At 56.9% G+C, this 19,012-nt stretch overlaps 1 protein-coding gene across 11 annotated transcripts in view; it reads right to left on the reverse strand.

The window, feature by feature from the left end:
• Positions 1-5,746: 5,746 nt before the first annotated feature.
• The window catches only part of ATP8B3 (ATPase phospholipid transporting 8B3), a 31,775-nt gene continuing 18,509 nt past the window's right edge, over positions 5,747-19,012 (reverse strand). For 3 of the 11 annotated variants that reach the window (XM_016934608.4, XM_063800446.1, XM_063800448.1), the window contains exons 19-29: positions 15,733-15,867; positions 15,482-15,593; positions 14,474-14,549; positions 13,553-13,652; positions 13,024-13,390; positions 12,559-12,782; positions 10,771-10,854; positions 9,138-9,377; positions 8,828-8,966; positions 8,488-8,615; positions 5,747-6,939 (exon numbers count right to left, since the gene is read on the reverse strand). In XM_016934608.4, coding sequence (XP_016790097.2) covers positions 6,268-6,939; positions 8,488-8,615; positions 8,828-8,966; positions 9,138-9,377; positions 10,771-10,854; positions 12,559-12,782; positions 13,024-13,390; positions 13,553-13,652; positions 14,474-14,549; positions 15,482-15,593; positions 15,733-15,867 — 2,277 coding nt within the window. In that variant the 3' untranslated portion in view covers positions 5,747-6,267. Of the gene's footprint in view, positions 6,940-8,487; positions 8,616-8,827; positions 8,967-9,137; positions 9,378-10,770; positions 10,855-12,558; positions 12,783-13,023; positions 13,391-13,552; positions 13,653-14,473; positions 14,550-15,481; positions 15,594-15,702; positions 15,868-19,012 lie in introns of all 11 variants that reach the window. The other 8 variants (XM_016934607.4, XM_063800444.1, XM_063800445.1 and 5 more) reach the window with 3 other exon arrangements.

Below are 19,012 nucleotides of genomic sequence, written 5' to 3' on the forward strand. Positions count from 1 at the left end.
GCCCCCCTTTCCGCCCGCGTCAGGGGCTGAACTGGGCTTGCAGGGGGCAGCGGGGTTGAACGTGGTGTTGGTTTCCACTCTCGCCAAAGAGAGAAGACGCCGAGGAAGGTGGATTCCGCTTGCTCCATTTTTTGCCAAAAATATTTACAAATGGGAAGGGTCGGAAATGAAGATGAGCGCCCCCCTCCCACCCCGCGCTCTCCCCCGCTCCTCTCATCTGGTCTGGGTGACCTCCGAGACTGGCCGGCCGCGGGATCCCAGGAGCCCGCCTCCTCTGGGGGCTCAAGATCCGAGGCCAGAAGGAACCTCCTCCCTGAAATCCCCCCACTCATCGGCTGCCTCCCAGGGAGGAGGCGGCCCCCCTACCCCCCTTGAAAATGCAAAAGACATTTCTAGTGAAATGCCCCTCCCCTCCCCCAGGTAAAGGCTACCTCACTCAAGCTCATGTCTGTGATTGGAAAATCACGCCTGATACCAAAGATTTCTCCCAAGGTTTTGTGCTGGATGACAGGATTCCCTGGCCTGGGACCCGGCTCGGGGCCCCGCCTGCCGAGTGCCACCCCTTCCCGAACCTGAGAGCGAAAGAGAGAGAGAGAGAGAGAGGGAGAGAGGGAGAGAGAGGGAGAGAGGGGGAGAGAGGGAGGGAGAGGATCGTGAGGTCGATGAGTGCCTTCTTCTTGAACCAAAGACGTGTATGGAGTGTTCTCTTGTCCTTATCGACTTGCTCTACTTCCAGCTTTCCAAGCGACCGGATCTGAGTGATGCTTCTAGAACATTTGGGTGTTGGGGGGTTCCCAATAGTAGAAAGGGTCCCCATTCCTGCTCAGCACCGCACCTCTCTACCCCCCCACAGACACACATGCAGACACACACATGCAGACAACACGCAGACACACACATGCAGGCACTCACATGCAGACCCATGCACACACACGTGCACACACATGCAGAGACATGCAGACGCGCAGGCACACATGCACACATGCAAAGACACGCATGCAGGCACACATAGAGACACATACAGATACACATGCACACACAGACACACATGCAGATACACATGCACACACACATACAGAGACACACATGCAGATACACATGCACACACACAGAGACACACATGCAGATACACATGCACACACACATACACACACTGGCCCCTGTTTTTCTGTGGTGTCACTGGGTGCCAGCAACTCGGTATCTCCCACCTCCCACTAAAACCTGGGCCTTAATTTCTCTCCCGTCCCCACCCCTAAATTCCTGATGGATGAACCTAGAGCTGTCCTGTCCACTCCAGGCCAGACTGACGTAGCCTATGGGCCCAGCAGGTCCAGGGCCCACGTTTTAATTTCTTTTTAAAAAGCTTTAGGTCTTGCTGGGCGCGGTGGTTCACGCCTGGAATCCCAGCATTTTGGGAGGCCAAGGCGGGTGGATCACAAGGTCAGCAGTTCAAGACCAGCCTGACCAACATGGTGAAACCCTGTCTCTACTAAAAATACAAAAAAATTAGCTGGGCGTGGTGGCAGGCACCTGTAATCCCAGCTACTTGGGAGGCTGAGACAGGAGAATCTCTTGAAACTGGAAGGCAGAGGTTGCAGTGAGCCGAGATTGCGCCACTACACTCTAGCCTGGGCAACGAGAGCAAAACTCCCTCTCAAAAAAAAAAAAACAAAAAACAAAACTTTAGGTCCAAGAAGATGCAGCCCATTCAACATACCATATTATTCATCTGTATACCAAGGTAGCCTATAGATTTACAATGTTTTAAATTTCTTTTTTAGAAACAGGGTTTTGCTCTGTTACCCAGGCTGGAGTGCAGTGGTGCAATCATAGCTCACTGCAGCCTCGACCACCTGGGCTCAAGTGATCCTCCTGCCTCAGCCTCCCAGTAGCTGGGGCCACAAGCACGCACCACCATGCCCATTTCATTTTTTAAGGGATTTCTTGTAGATATGGGGTCTCACTATGCTGCCCAGGCTGGTCTTGAACTCCTGGCCCCAAGGGGGTCCTCCTGCCTCGGCCTCCAAAAGTGCTAGGATTACAGGTAGATAGACATTTAGTGGAGGAAGAGGCTCTCAAAGGCAATAAAATGCTTCTGATCCAAGAGAATCACGCTGCAGCCCTGGCCCAGTGAGCTTCTTAGAAAATCGATGCCTGGGCCTCAGGCACTGGCCGGAGCACGGGCCTGCAGGGGGCTGGGTCTCCTAGATGCCCTCTGCTTGGCCTTCAAGGCCCCAAGGGTAAGACGCTAGGGGGCCTCCAGTTTTGTCCCCTGCTGGAAATTTAGGACTTGGCTTGGGATCGTTCTGGTTGTGGAACGTTTTAGCTATGCTGAACTGTGGTCAGATCAGGTCAAGCCTCTTGGTCACAGAAGTGGCCCAGCAGCACTTTGGGAGGCCGAGACAGGAGGATCGCTTGAGGCCAGGAGTTTGAGACCAGCCTGGGCAACACAGCAAGACCCCACTTCTACAAAAAAATAACGTGGCCCAGGACTCCTGGATCCTTTTCAGATATCTTCGTATCACACACACACACACACACACACACACACGCACACACACCCCTCCCTGTTTCCGGACTCCACCCCAAACTTGGCCAGACCCCCACAGAAGGCTCTATCCCCGACCTGCCCGCCGGCCCCTCGGGCCCTTTCCTGCCTCCCCCCACGCCCACTTGGCTGCCACATACCAAAGAGCATCCGTTCTCCATGCAGGGAACACCACCTCCAGCACAATTCCTTCGAGCCTTTGACAATTTTCTCTGAAATACCTCAAAAAATATTTAATGTATAGTTTATGTGATTAAAAAAAAATCCTTAGCTAGTTTTTGGAATACGTGACTTGAAGCTTTATACCGTTAAATTATAATTTTGCAGACGATGGCATGTCGTTTCTTTGACGAGTTCCGTGGGAGACGCATTGAATGTCAGGGCTGGAGACCAGAGGGAAAGTTAGAGGGAGCGTGATCGAGAGAGAGACTGCAGCAGAAAGGACCAGTGGCGTTTACAGATTTCTTACTTAAATGAGTCCTTTAGGAAAGAGAGGAAGAGAGAGAGCGAGAGCAAGAGAGAGAGAGAGAGAGAGGGAGAGAGAGAGAGGGAGAGGGAGAGGGAGAGAGAGAGGCAGAGGTATACCCTTCTGTTCTCTGGCTTGTTCTGTTTCTTGTTTTCTGGAGTCATGTCTTATAAGAGTATTTATTATTCTCTGTGTTCTGTGTTCAAATGTAATTTAAGAAAAAAAAAGGAAGAAAAATGCAAAAAAAAAAAGACAAAATGGAATTTGAGTTGGTGCATGACTAATGTACTCTTTCTTGACGCTAATTGTAATAAAGTGGTCAGGGTGGGGGGCGGGGGGCGTGGCCCGGTTCCGTGTCGCATCTGTGTGTCTGGTGCCTGATCGGTGCTGTTCAGTGGTTTTTCGTTACTGTTTCTTTCCTCCTTTCCAAGGAACTGTGTCCAGCCGGGACAGGTGGACGGGGCCCCAGGTAGAGGGGGCGGGAACAGAGCCTCAGTACCCGGGTCTCCTCCACCTGCCTGTCCATCTCCACCCGCGATGCCACCTGCCTGCCCCAGCCAGGCGGGAGCCACCGAGCATCCCCCCCTCAGTTCCTGGTTCTTGGGGGCACTCTGGTGTCCTTGATATCTTAGACCCCCCCAACCCCCCATCACCCGGTTGCTTTCACTCTAGCATGAATTCCCAAGTGTCTTGTTCAGAGGAGACAGACAATCAGCCTATTCTTGTCTTGTTGCCCAGGGTGGTGGGGGACGGGGGTGCGCCCCAACTTCCTGAGATCTGAAGGACCCTCCTGAGGGCCCCAACAGCAGGCACCAGCACCCCCTCCCCCCCCCCCCACCTCCACCCAGACAGCCTCGGCCTCCCTCCCTGGGCTGGGCATGAGTCCGCCTTTCTGTCCAGCCCGGGAGGCAGGGGGTGTATGCCTGCAGAGACCCCTCCCTCCCAGCCCACTTTCGGAGCCTACAGAACAGAGGACTCCCCAAAATCATCAAAGGGGGCTCTGGGACAATGTCCTCTGCCTCCGACTCCTCTTGTGCCATGAGGCCATGTCCCTGAGCCATCCCCAGATAGCCCCTGGAGGTGGAAAGGGGCACAGATGTGCCGGCTTGGGAACAGAGGCTGGAGGAGAGGGCGGCATGGGAGAGATGAGAGGGGCCGCTTTCGGGGACAGGCCCCAGTAGGGGGGGCGGGGTAGCTAAACGGGGTGCTTCTCACCCCATAAAGCAGAAAGCCCTGGTCTGGAGGGCTGGGCCTGGGGCTGAGGGCTCAGCCGACCTCAAATCTGAAATGATGCCGGGGCCAGGATGCTCCTTGCACCAGCAGGAGCTTGGGCCATTTCACATTCTCCGCCCCAAGCGGTTGAAGCAAGTTCAGGCCAGTAGACTCCTGGGGCTCCTCCTCGTGGCCCTGTCAGACCACGCAGGGGCTGGTTTTGGTGGAATGAGCTCAGCCGGGGGTGACGGAAGAGCCAGGAGGCCCTGCGGCCTTGAGTGTTTTGAATACACTGGAACTGAGGGCTGCTTTCAGGGGAGACATCACTTGGACCCTCCAAAGTCCCCTCCCCTCCAGGGACAGGGGAGAGAAGCCCTTTTCCACCTTCACCCTTGGGCGACAGGCTTAAAAGCTTAAAAAAAAAAAAACTCGTCATTGTTAACCATTGCTGTGCTGGGTTTGTTGATTTGTTTTTCTTCAATAAATTATTTTCTAGTCACTCACCTGGGCGTGTGTGTTAGCCGACGGGTCGGGCACAGATAGGGGGCGGGAATGGAACTCGCCCACCTCGAGGCCGGGGAGGGAGGACCGGAGTGCAGGGAAGATGGACTTTGCTTCCACCCAGCTCGCCCCTCTCTGCTCTGAGTCCCGTCTTCTTCCTGGGCCAGTGGCCAGCTCTGAGCCTCCACAATCCACACAACTCCACCACCCACACAAGTCCACCACCCACAGGGAATGGTTAAGAATCAGAAAGAGGCCAGGCGTGGTGGCTCACGCCTGTAATCCCAGCACTTTGGGAGGCCAAGGCGGGCGGATCACGAGGTCAGGAGATCGAGACCATCCTGGCTAACACGGTGAAACCCCATCTCTACTAAAAAATACAAAAAATTAGCCAGGCATGGTGGTGGGCACCTGTATTCCCAGCTACTCAGGAGGCTGAGGCAGGAGAATGCTGTGAACCCGGAAGGTGGAGCTTGCAGTGAGCCGAGATCGCGCCACTGCACTCCAGCCTGGGCGACAGAGCGAGACTCCGTCTCAAAAAAAAAAAAAAAAAAAAAAAAAGAATCAGAAAGAAAAGCTTGGCGCCTTAGAAGGAAAAGCTTGGCGCCTTTGAGTCAACCAAGCCCCAAGATGCAGACCTTGTCAGGACCTGCTTCTGTGACATCACTGCTTATTGCTTTCTGGAGTCTAAAGTGAACGGAGGCCCCAGTGAATGAAGGTGTATTTGAATGGGAGAAACCAGGGCTTCCCGATAGAGGAAGCAGCTAGATGGTACCAGAACTGGAATTTATAAACTTTCTTGGGAGGGGCCAGCTGCCAGGCAGTGGGGGAGCCACAGCTTTTAATAAGCAACTTTTGAGAGCAATGAAGCTTTACCCACATTATCTTACTCCAGCATGAAGAAGAAAAGTTTTCCCTGCAAATACCCGGCTGGACCACTAGAGGTCAGTGCTTTGATTTTAAAAACCAGGAAGGAATATTCCATCACAAAACAAGTGTAGGGAAAGAGTGAGCCTGAATTAGCGCTGGGGTCAGATGGACCCTGGTTTATTAGAAAAAGAAAAGCATGTGGAGTCCTTGTCTTTAGAGGAAGGCCCCCTGCATGCTGGTTGAATTGCAGCAGAACTGGCTGGTGCTTCTTCTTCCCAGGAAGGACATCTTCCTGAGATGCCAATGTAACTCCTTTGGGCTCGAAGATGCCTCTTCATCAGATGGGTCTAGGGATTCAGATGCTATGTCACTGCTGACCCCTGGTCCCCTCCGCAGAGGGCAATGACTGCTCCTCTGGGGGCAAGGATAGCTGCTCCTCCCCGGGCACCAGCAGCCACTCCATGGATGATGATGACTGCTTCTCCACGGGCCAGGGCTCCACCTCCATAGGCTGCTCGCTCGTGGACGTGGACGATTCTTCCAGACTTGGTGGCAGAGTCTCCACCTGAGATTTGTGGGTCTTGTCTGGAAGTGGCACCATCCCCTCCTTGGGAGTGTGGGGCTCCTTTTGCCAGCTCTTCCGGAGCGGTGCGGAGGGCTTCAAAAATGTTCACTTCTCCTCCGAGGAGTCTGGCTGGCTCTCCAACGTCAGCTGGCCTGAAAGCAATGACTGGCTCCCCAGAGGCTGTGGCTGGCTCTCAGATGACGACAGCTGGCTTTCTCTGTGCAACGGTGATTTCTCCCGAAGAGAATGTGACCTCTCCTTGGTCAACAGCAACTTCTCAGGAGAAGGTGGCCTCTGCTTGGGTGACAGTGACCTCTCCTGTGCCCTTGGCAATTGCTCTTGGAAAGACCCAGATAGCCTGTTGCTGCTGGTGAGCACATATTTGGGGAGGGCAGGCTGATTTTCTGAATGAAGAGAGGATTGTCTATCCACAGAAAATGATGAGCTAGGTGTAGGGGGGAGCTGTACTTCCTGGGAGGACACCTGCCCCTGTGGCTGGTGCTTCTTCCCCAGGAAGGACATCTTCCTGAGGTGCCAATGTGACTCCTTTGGGCTCGAAGCTGCCTCTTCATCAGATGGGTCTAGGGATTCAGATGCTATGTCACTGCTGACCCCTGGTCCCCTCCGCAGAATTGTGCCCTGAGTGATGAGGTTTGCATATCCCTCATGGTGGGAGAAAGCATAGCTGGAACGGCGGGCACGAGACTCCCGGTGTACATGAGGCAAGGGCTCCATGGTGAAAATCTCCTCGCTGGGGCCCTCCTCCACCTTCTCCTCCTGAAGAGCAAAGGGGAGAGCAGGGGAAGCAGACTCCTATGCTTGGCTGATGGCTCTCAGGTCCCCCAAGTAGGAGAGGCAGGATTCAAAGCCCTTGGCCACTATTGATTGGCTACGTTCTTCCCTACCCAAGTTGAGCCAATTAGAGTCCTCGACTCCCAGTGTTGAGTTCTAAGGAGGACTCTAGTCCTTTGCTTTTCAAGACCCACTAATTGGCCTTGCCCTGGAAACTAACCCTGGATCAGCCAATCAGAGTTATTCCCTGGGACTTGACTCGGGACCACCCAATCAGAGTCCTTCCCTGGGACTTAACCCTGGCTCAGCCAATCAGAGTCCTTCCCCGACTCTGGACCAGCCACCAGGTGCCTTGGCTGCCCTTTGGTGGCAAATCCAGCAGAAGTGAGCCTGGGACAGCCAGGTGTCCAGCCTGTGCAGTAAAGGTGGCAGGAGCTGGGCAGGGAGAACAGAGGTGGCAGGGCAGGTACACCATTCCAGTCAATTCTGGGGCCCATCTCAGCTGCAACCTGCTTTTCCATGCATGCTTTGGTTACATGGGCTAGTAAGTCCCCCTCCCTTTTTTTTGAGGTGGGGTCTTGCTCTGTTGCCCAGATAGGAGTGCAGTGGCAAAAATCATAGCTCACTGCAGCCTCAACCTCCCAGGCTCAAGCAAGCCACCTGCTTCAGCCTCTCAAAGTGCTGGGATTACAGGTGTGAACCGCTGCGCCCGGCCTTGAGCACATGTCCTCAAGGTGCATCCACGCTGTGGCCTGTGTCAGAGCCTCACTCCTTCTCACGGCTCAGGCGTGTTTCATTGCAGGGATGGAGCGTGCCGTGTTGACCCACTCATCTGTCAACAGACTCTTATTTCTAAGTTCCTCCTTTTGCCTAAACCATTTCAAGGTTGTTTCCGTCATCTCAACCCCCAAGCTCTAGATCATTCACGGTAGAATCTGATGGTGTCAGCCAGGCACAGTGTGGCTCATGCCTGAAATCCCAACATGTTATGAGGCCAAGGCAGGAGGATTGCGTGAGCCCAGGAGCTTGAACCAGCCTGGGCACCATAATGAGACTCCATCTCTAGAAAATAACTACAAAATTAGCTGGGCGTGGTGGTGCATGCCCGTGGTCTCAGCTACTTGGAAGGCTGAGGTGGGAGGATCCTTTGAGCCCGGAAGGTTGAGGCTGCAGTGAGCCGAGATTGTGCCACTGCACTCCAGCCTGGGTGACAGCACAAGACCCTTCTCAAAAAGTAAAAATAAATAAATAAATAAAACCTTAAGAGCCCGATGGCATCAGCACTGGAATCCAGGGCGGCCTTTGGGTGCTCTCTGCTGCTTTGTCGGGGGAGTGAGGTCTCCCTTCTTGGGAAATCGGCCCCGGGAGCACTGGGCGTGTGTCTGGGGCTCCGCACCCACCCTTCCCCCCAGCCTAGTGTCTTGGAGGGCCGAGAGGGGCCAGGACACCTTGCAGTCCCTACGCCCTGCACGGCTCCCCAACCAGGGTCCTGGAATGTACCGGATGAGGACCCCAGGCCCAGGCCCACCTCACCTTGGCACGTAGCTCCTTGAGGGCTGGGAAGATGACTCGGAGGGCCAGGACAGGGAAGGTGTTTATGGACACGCTCAGCAGGACCACCAGCAGGATGGAGGGAGAGGACACCACGCTGAGGTCGGCGTCTGGGGACAGGGCGGGGTCACAGGAGAGCCTGCCCCCAGCTCCAAGGATGCCCCCAGGCTAGGGAGCGCCTTGGTGCCTTTGTGCCTGGCCCATAAAGGAGCGCCTTCCCCAGGACACTTGGCCAGACGACTGTCATGAGCAACCTGCAACCTCTTCCATCGGGGCTCCCCTGCACCACGACCGCCCGTCCCACTTCCCCATGGGGGCTCACACAGAAACGGGAAGGTCTTGGGGGATACTCTGAAGAGCCAGAAGCTCTGGGTGGTGGTAGTCATGATGGCGTAGAAACCAAGGCTGAGGAGGATGGTCGCCACACACAGGGCGGTCCAGTACTTGATGATAAGAATGACCTGGACAGGCAGCGGTGGGGTAAATCCGGGGCCTAGCGGGGCTTGCACCAGGACACCAGCCCCTGGGGTCCAGGAAGGGCACCTGGCAATGCCCCCAAAGCAGGGGTCCCCGGGGGAGGAGGCCTCCATAGGCCATGTCCAAGGCCCCGGGGAGGTGAGGACCTTGCCCACCTCCATGGTGATGGACAGCAGGCAAGACAGGGCCACCACGACCGCAAAGGACTGGTGGTCGCTGAAGCTGGCGGGTCCCGCCGTGTCGCGGCTGATCCACAGTGTCATGAAGAAGTTGACCAGAGAGGTGGTCACACCATGGGCGATGGCTTGGACGAAGACCCAGTAGTTGAAGAGCTCGTCCTTCTGCCCCACCACGTACAGCTCCGGCTTCTCCAGGCTCTGCTCTGCGCTCACGTCCTTGGGGCAAGGGGAAGCTCTTGGGATTGGGTGGTGGGCGGGGGACACCCAACAGAGATCAGGACCTCCTCGGGCAGGCCAGTAGGGTGGCCACTCTGTGCGTGTGGCTCTTTGAGTTTAAGTGAGTTAAAATAAAGTAAGGCCAGGCACGGTGGCACACGCCTGTAATCTCAGCACTTTAGGAGGTCAAGGTGGGAGGATCGCTTAAGGCCAGGAGTTTGAGACCAGCCTGGACAACATAGTGAAACCCCCCATCTCCAAAAAAACCTTTTAAAGGAGCTGGGTGTGGTGGTGCGCACCTGTAATCCCATCTACTTGGGCGGCTGAGGCAGGAGGATCATTTGAGCCCAGGAGTGGAGGCTGCAGTGAGCTGTGATCGCACCACTGCACTCCAGCCTGGGTGAGAGAATGGGACCTCGTCTACAGAATAAAATAAAATGAAATGGGAAGAGCTCTGGAGGTTGGTCACTTGGCCACACGAATGCACTAGATGATGCTGAGCTGTGCGCATGAGTCTGGTTGAGACGGGGCAGTTTATGTGATTTGTATTCCACCACGGTTAAAGATACCAGCAAGGCCAGGTGCGGTGGCTCACACCTGTAATCCCAGCACTTGGGGAGGCCGAGGTGGGAGGATCACCTGAGGTCAGGAGTTCAAGACCAGCCTGGCCAACATGGCGAAATCCTGTCTCTACTAAAAATAAAAAAATTAGCCGGGCATGGTGGTGCACGCCTGTAATCCCAGCTACTCAGGAGGCTGAGGCAGGAGAATCGCTTGAACCCGGGAGGCAGAGGTTGCAGTGAGCTGAGATTGTGCCACTGCACTCCAGCCTGGGCGACAGAGCGAGACCCTGTCTCAAAAAAAAAAAAAAAAGATTCTAGCAAACATGAAATGAGATGTAAAATCCAGTCCCTGGGTCACACCAGCCGCAACACAAGCGTTCCTCATGGGCACGTGTGGCTGCTGGCTTCTGTGCTGGATTGCATAGCTGTGGGACACTTCCATCATCTGGAACGTTCCATGTGACCCACCCTCCCAACCCCAGATCACGTAGCCAGGGCCTCTTGGAGCTGGGGGATGATAAACCTAGCAGAGTCATCTGCTCTGATCCCCTCTCCCCATTGCATGGATGGGTAGACAGAGGCACGGGGGCTCCAGCACAGGGTGGGGGCTCCCACACACAGGAGGAGCTGGATGGCCCCAGGATGAGCGCAGGCTCCGGTGGGAGAAGGTCAATGGCAGTGGGCAGGGAGAGGTACTGGACTGCACCCCCTGAGCCCCACCCCATGGCCTGAAGGTCTCCCAGGCTCCCTCTCCCCGCCCCAAGGAGCGGAGGAGAGGAGGAGAGGCTAAGCAGAGACCTGGAAGGAAGACCCGGCCTTGCCCTGCTCACCTGCTCAAAGAGCCCAATGTAGAGAACTGGCAGGGTGCTGTACAGGAGGTTGAAAAGAGCCAGGAACCATCCTTCATACAGGGGCTGAGCCGGGGGAGAAGGGCAAGGAGAACAAGTCAGCCTCCAGGCACCCAAGGAGCCTGCCAAGCAGGCACCCAGGGAGGGTTCTGGGTGAGGTAACTCTGGTCGAGTTACACTCAAGGTTGGGGCTGGGACTGGGGTGGGGTGAAGTGCGGCCTGATAAAGGCGGCAAGATAAAGGGAGGGAGGAAAGCATGATCAAATTCCCTCATAATGGCACCTCTGAGTTTTTGTTTTAATTGGATGGCATCAAAAAAGGATACAGGCTGGGCACGGTGGCTCACGCCTATAATCTCGGCACTTTGGAAGGCCGAGGAGGGCAGATCACTTGAGGTCAGGAGTTTGATACTAGCCTGGCCAACATGGTGAAACCCCGTCTCTACTAAAAATATAAAAAGTAGCTGGGCGTGGTAGCAGGCGCCTATAATCCCAGCTACTTGGGAGGCTGAGACAGGAGAATCGCTTGAACCCAGGAGACGGAAGTTGCAGTGAGCCGAGATCACACTATTGCACTCCAGCCTGGGCAACAAGTGTGAAACTCTGTCTAAAAAAAAAAAAAAAACAAAAAAAAAACGCTGGGTGCGATTGCTCATGCCTGTAATCCCAGCACTTTGGGAGGCTGAGATGGGCAGATCACGAGGTCAGGAGTTCGAGACCAGCCTGGCCAACACGGCAAAACCCTGTCTCTACTAAAAATATAAAAATTAGCCAGGCGTGGTGGCAGGTGCCTGTAATCTCAGCCACTAGAGGGGCTGAGGCAGGAGGATCGCTTGAACCCGGGAGGCAGAGGTTGCAGTGAGCCAAGATCGTGCCACTGCATGACAGCCTGGGCAACAGAGCAAGACTCTGTCTCAAAAAGTAATAATAATAAAAATAAAACAGAAACCAATATATACTTACTAAGGGGTTTCTATAAAGCTCCCTCTCAAATGCCCAGGTATTAGTGATGGGAGCTCATTCCTTCTCCAAGGCACCTGCTTCCCAGCAGTTTCCCTACACGCAGGGAATAGCACTGCCCTGGGGCTCCTCTAGTCCTAGTCAGGATACCGCTCAGAGTCTTGACCAGAGCCCCAGCTCCCACAATCGGATCTTCTCTGGGGTTCAAGGTCTTGTTCACTCAACTCTCCCCAGAAGACGAGGTCCATGTGCAGTGCCTGCCCTTGCTTGAAAGCTCTGAGTGTGCTGGGCACGGTGGCTCACGCTGTAATCCCAGCACTTTGGGAGGCCAAAGTGAGCAGGTCACCTGAGGTCAGGAGTTCGAGACCAGCCTGGCCAACATGGTGAAACCCTGTCTCTGCTAAAAATACAAAAATTAGCCAGGCGTGATGGTACATGCCTGTAATCCCAGCTACTTGGGAGGTGGAGGCAAGAGAATCACTTGAACCCGGGAGGCGGAGGCTGCAGTGAGCCGAGATCCTGCCATTGCACTCCAGCCTGGGTGACAGAGTGAGACTCTGTCTCAAAACAAAACAAAACAAAACAAATATCCTGGAAGGTGTTGGGAACAGAGCTAGACAGGGACCATCACCTCCCTTCACCTGGACTCTAGGCCTCTACTAACGCAGCCTTGCCATGTGGCCTCAGGCAAGCCCTGTCCACCGAGGATCCCAGGGTTCTCAGTGCGTCCAGGGCTGCTCCTGGCAGCTATGGGGGGGGCACGGCATCCCCAGAGGCCCTGGTCATGGGGCAGCCAGGGTGGGGGACGCACCTGGCCGGTGAAGCCGTTGTAGCAGGCAAACCAGACCTGCACCATCATGCTGGCCATGCTCTTGTAGAAGAAGTAGCGCAGGAACTTGCAGATCCGCACGTAGGACCAGCGGCCGTGCACCAGCAGGAGGCGCTGCAGGAAGCAGAACTGGCCCAGCACGAAGTCGCTGTTCTGAACTGCCTGCATGCCCTCCTGGCCCGCCAGCCCCACGCCCACGTCCGCGGCTGCAGGGCACAAGCAGCTGGTCAGCCCCCCGCACGCCCCCAGTCCCGCCCACCCCCCCCAGACCCCCGCACTGTTCTGCCCCCTATCAGCCCCCCTCACCTGCTTCAGGTCCCCCCAGTCCCACTGCCGCCTCCATCAGCCCCCCCACCACCTGCCCCAGGTCCCTCCAGTCCCACCACCGCCTCCATCAGCCGCCCCCCACTCGTCCCAGGCACCCCCAGCCCCGCCGCCGCCACCCACTCTTGATCATGTTGATGTCGTTGGCACCGTCCCCGATGGCCAGGGTCACCACCTGGTGGTACTTCTTGACCAGGGCCACGATCAGGGCCTTCTGCTTGGGCGTCACGCGGCAGCAGATGACCGCCTGGCACTTGGACGCCAGGTCCACGAAGGCGCGCTCCTGCAGCACCTCGGAGCTACGGCGAGCTCTGGAGTCCTGGGCTGGCGGTGCAGCCAGCGGGAGCCCGAACCTCCGGCACAGCAGGGACAGGCGCCTGGCGTAGAGGAAATCCCTCCTGGACTGGCCGGGCTCCTGCCACGCCTCGTCCATGTTCACGTTCTGCACCAGGGCGCGCGGCTCCTTCCGCAGGGACACCAGCAGCTTGTCCTGGCCGGCGGGGAGGGGGCTGTGCCAGGCGCCGTGGCCTCCAGGCCAGACTGGACTCTGCCCGGCCCTCGGCCTCGCCAGCAGTCCCCACCCCGAGCCCGCCGCCCCTCCAGGCCCCTCCCTGGCGCCGGGACCCCGCCGTCCACCCTGAGCGACACTGACCAGGAAGTCTCCGTTAATGACCAAGGCCAGCTTGACCTGCGACAGGGACTCCCTGGTTAGAAGGTTGTTACTGTTTTCCCAGTAGGTCTCCAGGATGCGGCTGCGGGGCGCAGGGGTCAGCGGGGCAGGGGAGGGGGCGGGCTTCTCCCCACTTCCCCGGGGGCTCCACTGCCCCTCCCACCCCTTCCACTGCCCACTCTCCCACCCCTGCCCCTTCTCCTCCCCACTTCCCTCTTCCCCTCTCCTTTCCTCCTCCCCTCCCTTCCCTCCTCCTCCCGCCACTGCCCCTCCCATTCCCCTCCACTGCCCACTCCCCCACCCCTGCCCCTCCCCCTTCCCTCTCTCCTCCCCTCTGCCTCCTCTCTCCTCCCCTCTGCCTCCACTGCCCACTCCCCCCAGCTGCTCCCCCTCCCCTTCCCTCCCCTCCCCCCTCCCCTTACCTCCTCCCCTCCTCTTTCCCTCCCCTCCGTCTCCCCTACCCCTCTCTCCACTGCCCCTCCCCTCCTCCCCACTGCCCCCATCCTTCCCCTCCACTGCCCACTCCCTCACCCCTGCACCTCCCCCTCCCCTCCCTCTCCCCTCCCCTCCCTTCCCTCTCCCCTACCCTCTCCCTCCACTGCCCACTTCGCCACCCCTGCCCCTCCCCCTCCCCTCACCTTCCCTCCCTCTCCCCTCCCCATCCCTCCTCTGCTCCTCCCCCTCCTCTGCCTCTCCCCCTCTCCCTCCACTGCCCCTCCCCCTTCCCTCCACGCTCCCTCCACTGCCCATTCCCCCACTCCTTCCTCCTACCCTTCCCTCCCCTCACAATCCCCCCCTTCCCACTGTGCCTTGGGCTCCCCGTCCAGTGAGACACGCACCTGGGTGCTCCTTGTCCTCACCTCCCCACTCCCCTTGCTCACCCCCCAACTCCCCACTTCTTACCTAATCTCCTTCTCCTCCAGAATGAGCATATTCTCTGACAGCAGCTCGCAGGCGAAGCCGATGTTCACAGCCGTCTCTGCAAAGCAGACCAGCTCAGCGCCTCTGCGACCCGCCCCGCACTGGCTGCCTGGGGGCCACGCCCACTCTGCCCGGTGAATCCTGGCCCGACCAATGGCAGCCACATGCCCCACCCCCTGGCCATGGTGATTGGTTCAGAGAAGGGCTTGTAACCAGGCTCGCCAATGAGAGCCAGCCCTGAGATTTTGGCTGTAGTTCTGGCCGGGACTGGGCTGCCCAGAGATGCGTCTGAGGCCAGGATCAGCAGGCACATGTGCCTAGGATCCACAGTGCCCTCAGGAACCCACAAAATGTCTTAATATCTTTTTAAATCAGAAGGGAAGTCATTGAATATGTTTCCCTGGGCTGGCTCCTGGCCAACAGAGGGCACCCTGAAAATCACTTTTTTTTTTTTTTTTTGACGAGGGCTCACTCTGTCACCCAGGCTGGAGGGCAGTGGCGCAATCACGGCTCACTGCAGCCTCAACCTCCTGGGCATAAGCGAGCCTCCTGCCTCGGTCTCTGGAGTAGCTGAGACCACAAGCATGTGCCACTGCGCTCCTCTGAGAGTTGCAGCATTTTTTATTTATTTATTTATTTTTTTTTTGAGACAGAGTCTCTCTCTGTTCCCCAGGCTGGAGTGCAATGGCGTGATCTCGGCTAACTGCAACCTCTGCCTCCCAGGTTCAAGCGATTCTCCTGCCTCAGCCTCCTGAGTAGCTGGGATTACAGATGCGCACCACCACACCCAGCCAGGCCCATTTTTGTATTTTTAGCAGAGACGGGGTTTGACCATGTTGGCCCTGCTGGTCTCGAACTTCTGACCTCAAGTGATCCACCCGCCTCGGCCTCCCAAAGTGCTGGGATGACAGGCGTGAGCCTTCAAACTTCGGGGAAGTTTGAAGACCCATGCTGCAGGGGCTTAGCCACCCGGAGCTGCCCGGGACTCACCCTGCTTGTCCCCGGTGAGCACCCATATTTTGATGTTGCTCTTCTTGAGACATTTGATGGTTTCAGGGACGCCGTCCTGGAGTCTGTCCTCGATGGCTGTGGCTCCCAGCAGCTGGTGGGGGAGGGGGGCAGGGCGGGGAAGATGCTGAGCAGCCGTCCAGCTCCCTGGCGGGGGCAGGAGAGTCCCAGGGCCCCCTTGGGTGCCCCCGCTGCCCACCCACCCTGAGGTTCTGCTCCATCTCGTTGTACACCTGTTGCAGGGCCTGTGCCCGGTTCTGCAGCAGGAGGCTGGCCTCCTGGTGGCGCTGCTGCCAGTCCTCGTAAATGTCCTCAGCCACCTCCCTGTAGGCCAGGCACAGTGTCCGCAGGGTCTCCTGGGCAAAGGCCTGGGGGCCGGGCAGGTGGAAGCTGTCACCATCCTGAAGCCAACATCCGAGGCTCAGCCCTCCCCAACCCCCTGCCGGGCTCCGGAGCCTGGGCCCCCCAACCAAAAGCCTGTTGCCTCCCCAGCCAACAGCAGCCAGAAGGGATTCAGAAAACTGGTCTGAGGCCGGGTGCGGTGGCTCATGCCTATAATCTCAGCACTTTGGGAAGCTGAGGCAGGCGGATCATTTGAGGCCAGGAGTTTGAGACCAGGTTGGCCAACATGGTGAAACCCTGTCTCTACTAAAAATACAAAGATTAGCCAGGCATGGTGGTGGGTGCCTGTAGTCCCAGCTACTTGAGAGGCTGAGGCAGGAGAATTGCTTGAACTTGGGAGGCGGAGGTTGCAGCGAGCTGAGATCATACCACTGCACTCCAGCCTGGGCGACAAAGTGAGACTCCATCTCAAAAAAAAAAAAAAAGAAAAAAGAAAAAACAATAGAAAGAAAGTGGGGAAGAGGGCTGGGCGCGGTGGCTCACACCCGTAATCCCAGCACTTTGGGAGGCCGAGGCAGGCAGATCACTTGAGGCCAGGAGTTTGAGACCAGCTTAACCAACACGGTGAAACCGCGTCTCCACTCGAAACACTTAAAAAATTAGCCAGGTGTGGTGGCGCATGCCTGGAATCCCAGCTACTCAGGAGGCTGAGGTGGGAGGATCCCTCGAACCTGGGAGGCCGAGGTTGCAGTGAGCTGAGATCGCCCCATCGCACTCCAGCCTGAGTGTCAGAGCAAGATTCTGTTTCAAAAAAAAAAGAAAAGAAAAGAAAAGAAAACTGAGCTGCCGCTGCTCCCCACCTACTCTGTCTCAGACACCCGCTCCCACTCCCAGACTCTCAGCTCTCTTTTGCCTCCAGACCTTCTTGGAGGACTGTTTCCCTGCCAGGAACACCTTCCCTATGCTTTGCACAGCAAATTCTTTTTTTTTTTTCTCAGGGGTGGGGGATAGGGTCTCACTTTGTCACCCAGGCTGGAGTGCAGTGGCCCAATCATAGCTCACTGCAGCCTCGAACTCCTGGGCTCAAGTGATTCTCCTGTCTCTACCTTCCAAATAGCTGGGATCATAGGCGCATGCCATCACACCCGGCTAATTTCTTTGTATATATATATATTTTTTTTAAATAGAGGTGGTTTCACCATGTTGCCTGGGCTGGTCTCGAACTCCAGAGCTCAAGCAAGCTGCACACCTGAGCCTCAAAACGCTGAGATTACAGGCAGAAGCCACCACACCTGGCCTGCATGGCGAATTCTGACTATCACTCAAGACCTTCTATGCAGTCCACTAACCCGGTGCCTTCCCCAGCTGGGGATCCCCCAGTCCCAGGCCCCTCCCTCTGACCCCTCAACTTTGGCTCTCTGAGCCCCTTCCTTGGGCCCCTCATTTCTCAAGGGCCGGACCCAGGGTTGGGGCCTCTAGGGGCTGGGAGGAAACTGGGCAGGCCCAGAGAGCAGGCACCCCAAGGGTGGCCTGAGGGTCAGGGGGGTCCCCAAGGAAGGTGCCCTTACGGCTTCTTACCCCCCGACCCTGCCCCCAGCTTTCTGCTCCAAGGGGTGGCCTTAGGTCTCAAATTTGTTTATTTATTTATTTTTATTGATTTGTTTATTTTTTGAGATGGAGTCTCACTCTGTTGCCCAGGCTGGAGTGTAGTGGCGTGATCTTGGCTCACTGCAAGCTCTGCCTCCCGGGTTCAAGCGATTCTCCTGCCTCAGCCTCCCGAGTAGCTGGGACTACAGGCCTGCACCACCACATCTGGCTAATTTTGTAGTTTTAGTAGAGACAGGGTTTCACCAGGTTGGTCAGGCTGGCCTCGAACTCCTGACCTCAAATTATCTGCCCACCTCCCAGAGCACTGGGATTACAGGCATGAGCCATCGCGCCAGCCTGTTTATTGAGAGACAGGGGTCTCGCCCTGTCTCCCAGGCTGGAGTGCAGTGGTGCGATCACAGCTTGCTGTAGCCTCCACCTCCTGCACTCAAGCGATCCTCCTGCCTCAGGCTCCCAAAGTGCTGGGACCACAGGCACGTGCCACCATGTCTGATTTCCCTTTTGTTGTTGATGGGGCACAGGTCCGAGAGCTTGGGCTTCACACAGCAGAGGAGCTTCACGGACATTGGCAGCCTCCAACAGGCCTTGACACTTCTTCGGGCCTCAATTTACCCATCCATTCCCTGGGGTGGCTGAGCTAAGCTGACGTGCTGAGCTCCTGGACTCTAGGTCATTATTGTGACCGCACTTCCAGTTCAGAGTCTCCCCACATCCTGGCAGAGCAGGGGACACAGGACATCTTCCCACACACACCCCGCTGCCCTGTGCTCATGCTGCTGGGGCCCCAGCAGAACCTGTGAGGAGCCCCCAGGCTGGACACAGAATCCTCTGGCCCTGTAGGGTCAGGGATGGAACCAGGGGGAGGCAGCCTGGGGTGATGACAGCCCCATGTTGGCAGGGGGTGGGGCAGGAAAGGCCCCATGTGTGGGGAGCTTGTGGCTGAGTCATGAGGACACCGAAAGCTTCTGAATGACAAAGGTGCAGGGAAGACCCTCCAAGCACAGGGAACAGCATGTGCAAAGGTGCCAAGGCATCACCTGAGCGTGGGGAAGTCACAAGCCAGAAACTGGGTCCTAGGGAGTCCCTTGCTGAGGCCAAAGAGAGACCAAGCTGGAGAGGTCAGCAGGGGACAGAAAAAGCCTCAAATCCTGGGCCGAGGAGTTTGGGCTTCCCCCACAGAGTGGGAAGCTTTGGAGCAGAGGGAGCTGAGTGTGTCCTGGCAGCTGGGCCAGCTCAACCGCACGGTCGTCTTGTGCAAATTAGAAAAATACACCCTTGGCCGGGCGCGGTGGCCCACGCCTGTAATCCCAGCACTTTGAGAGGCCGAGGCGGGCAGATCACCTGAGGTCACGAGTTGGAGACCAGCCTGGCAACATGGTGAAACCCCATCTCTACTAAAAAGACAAAATTGGCCGGGCGTGGTGGCGGGCGCCTGTAGTCTCAGCTACTGGAGAGGCTGAGGCAGGAGGATAGCTTGAGTCTGGGAGGCAGAGGTTGCAGTGACCCAAGATTGTGCCATTGCACTCCAGCCTGGGCAACAGCGCAAGACTCCCTCTCAAAAAA

The sequence above is a fragment of the Pan troglodytes genome, chromosome 20 (genome assembly GCF_028858775.2).
Source record: "Pan troglodytes isolate AG18354 chromosome 20, NHGRI_mPanTro3-v2.0_pri, whole genome shotgun sequence".
NCBI classification, from domain to species: Eukaryota; Metazoa; Chordata; class Mammalia; order Primates; family Hominidae; genus Pan; species Pan troglodytes.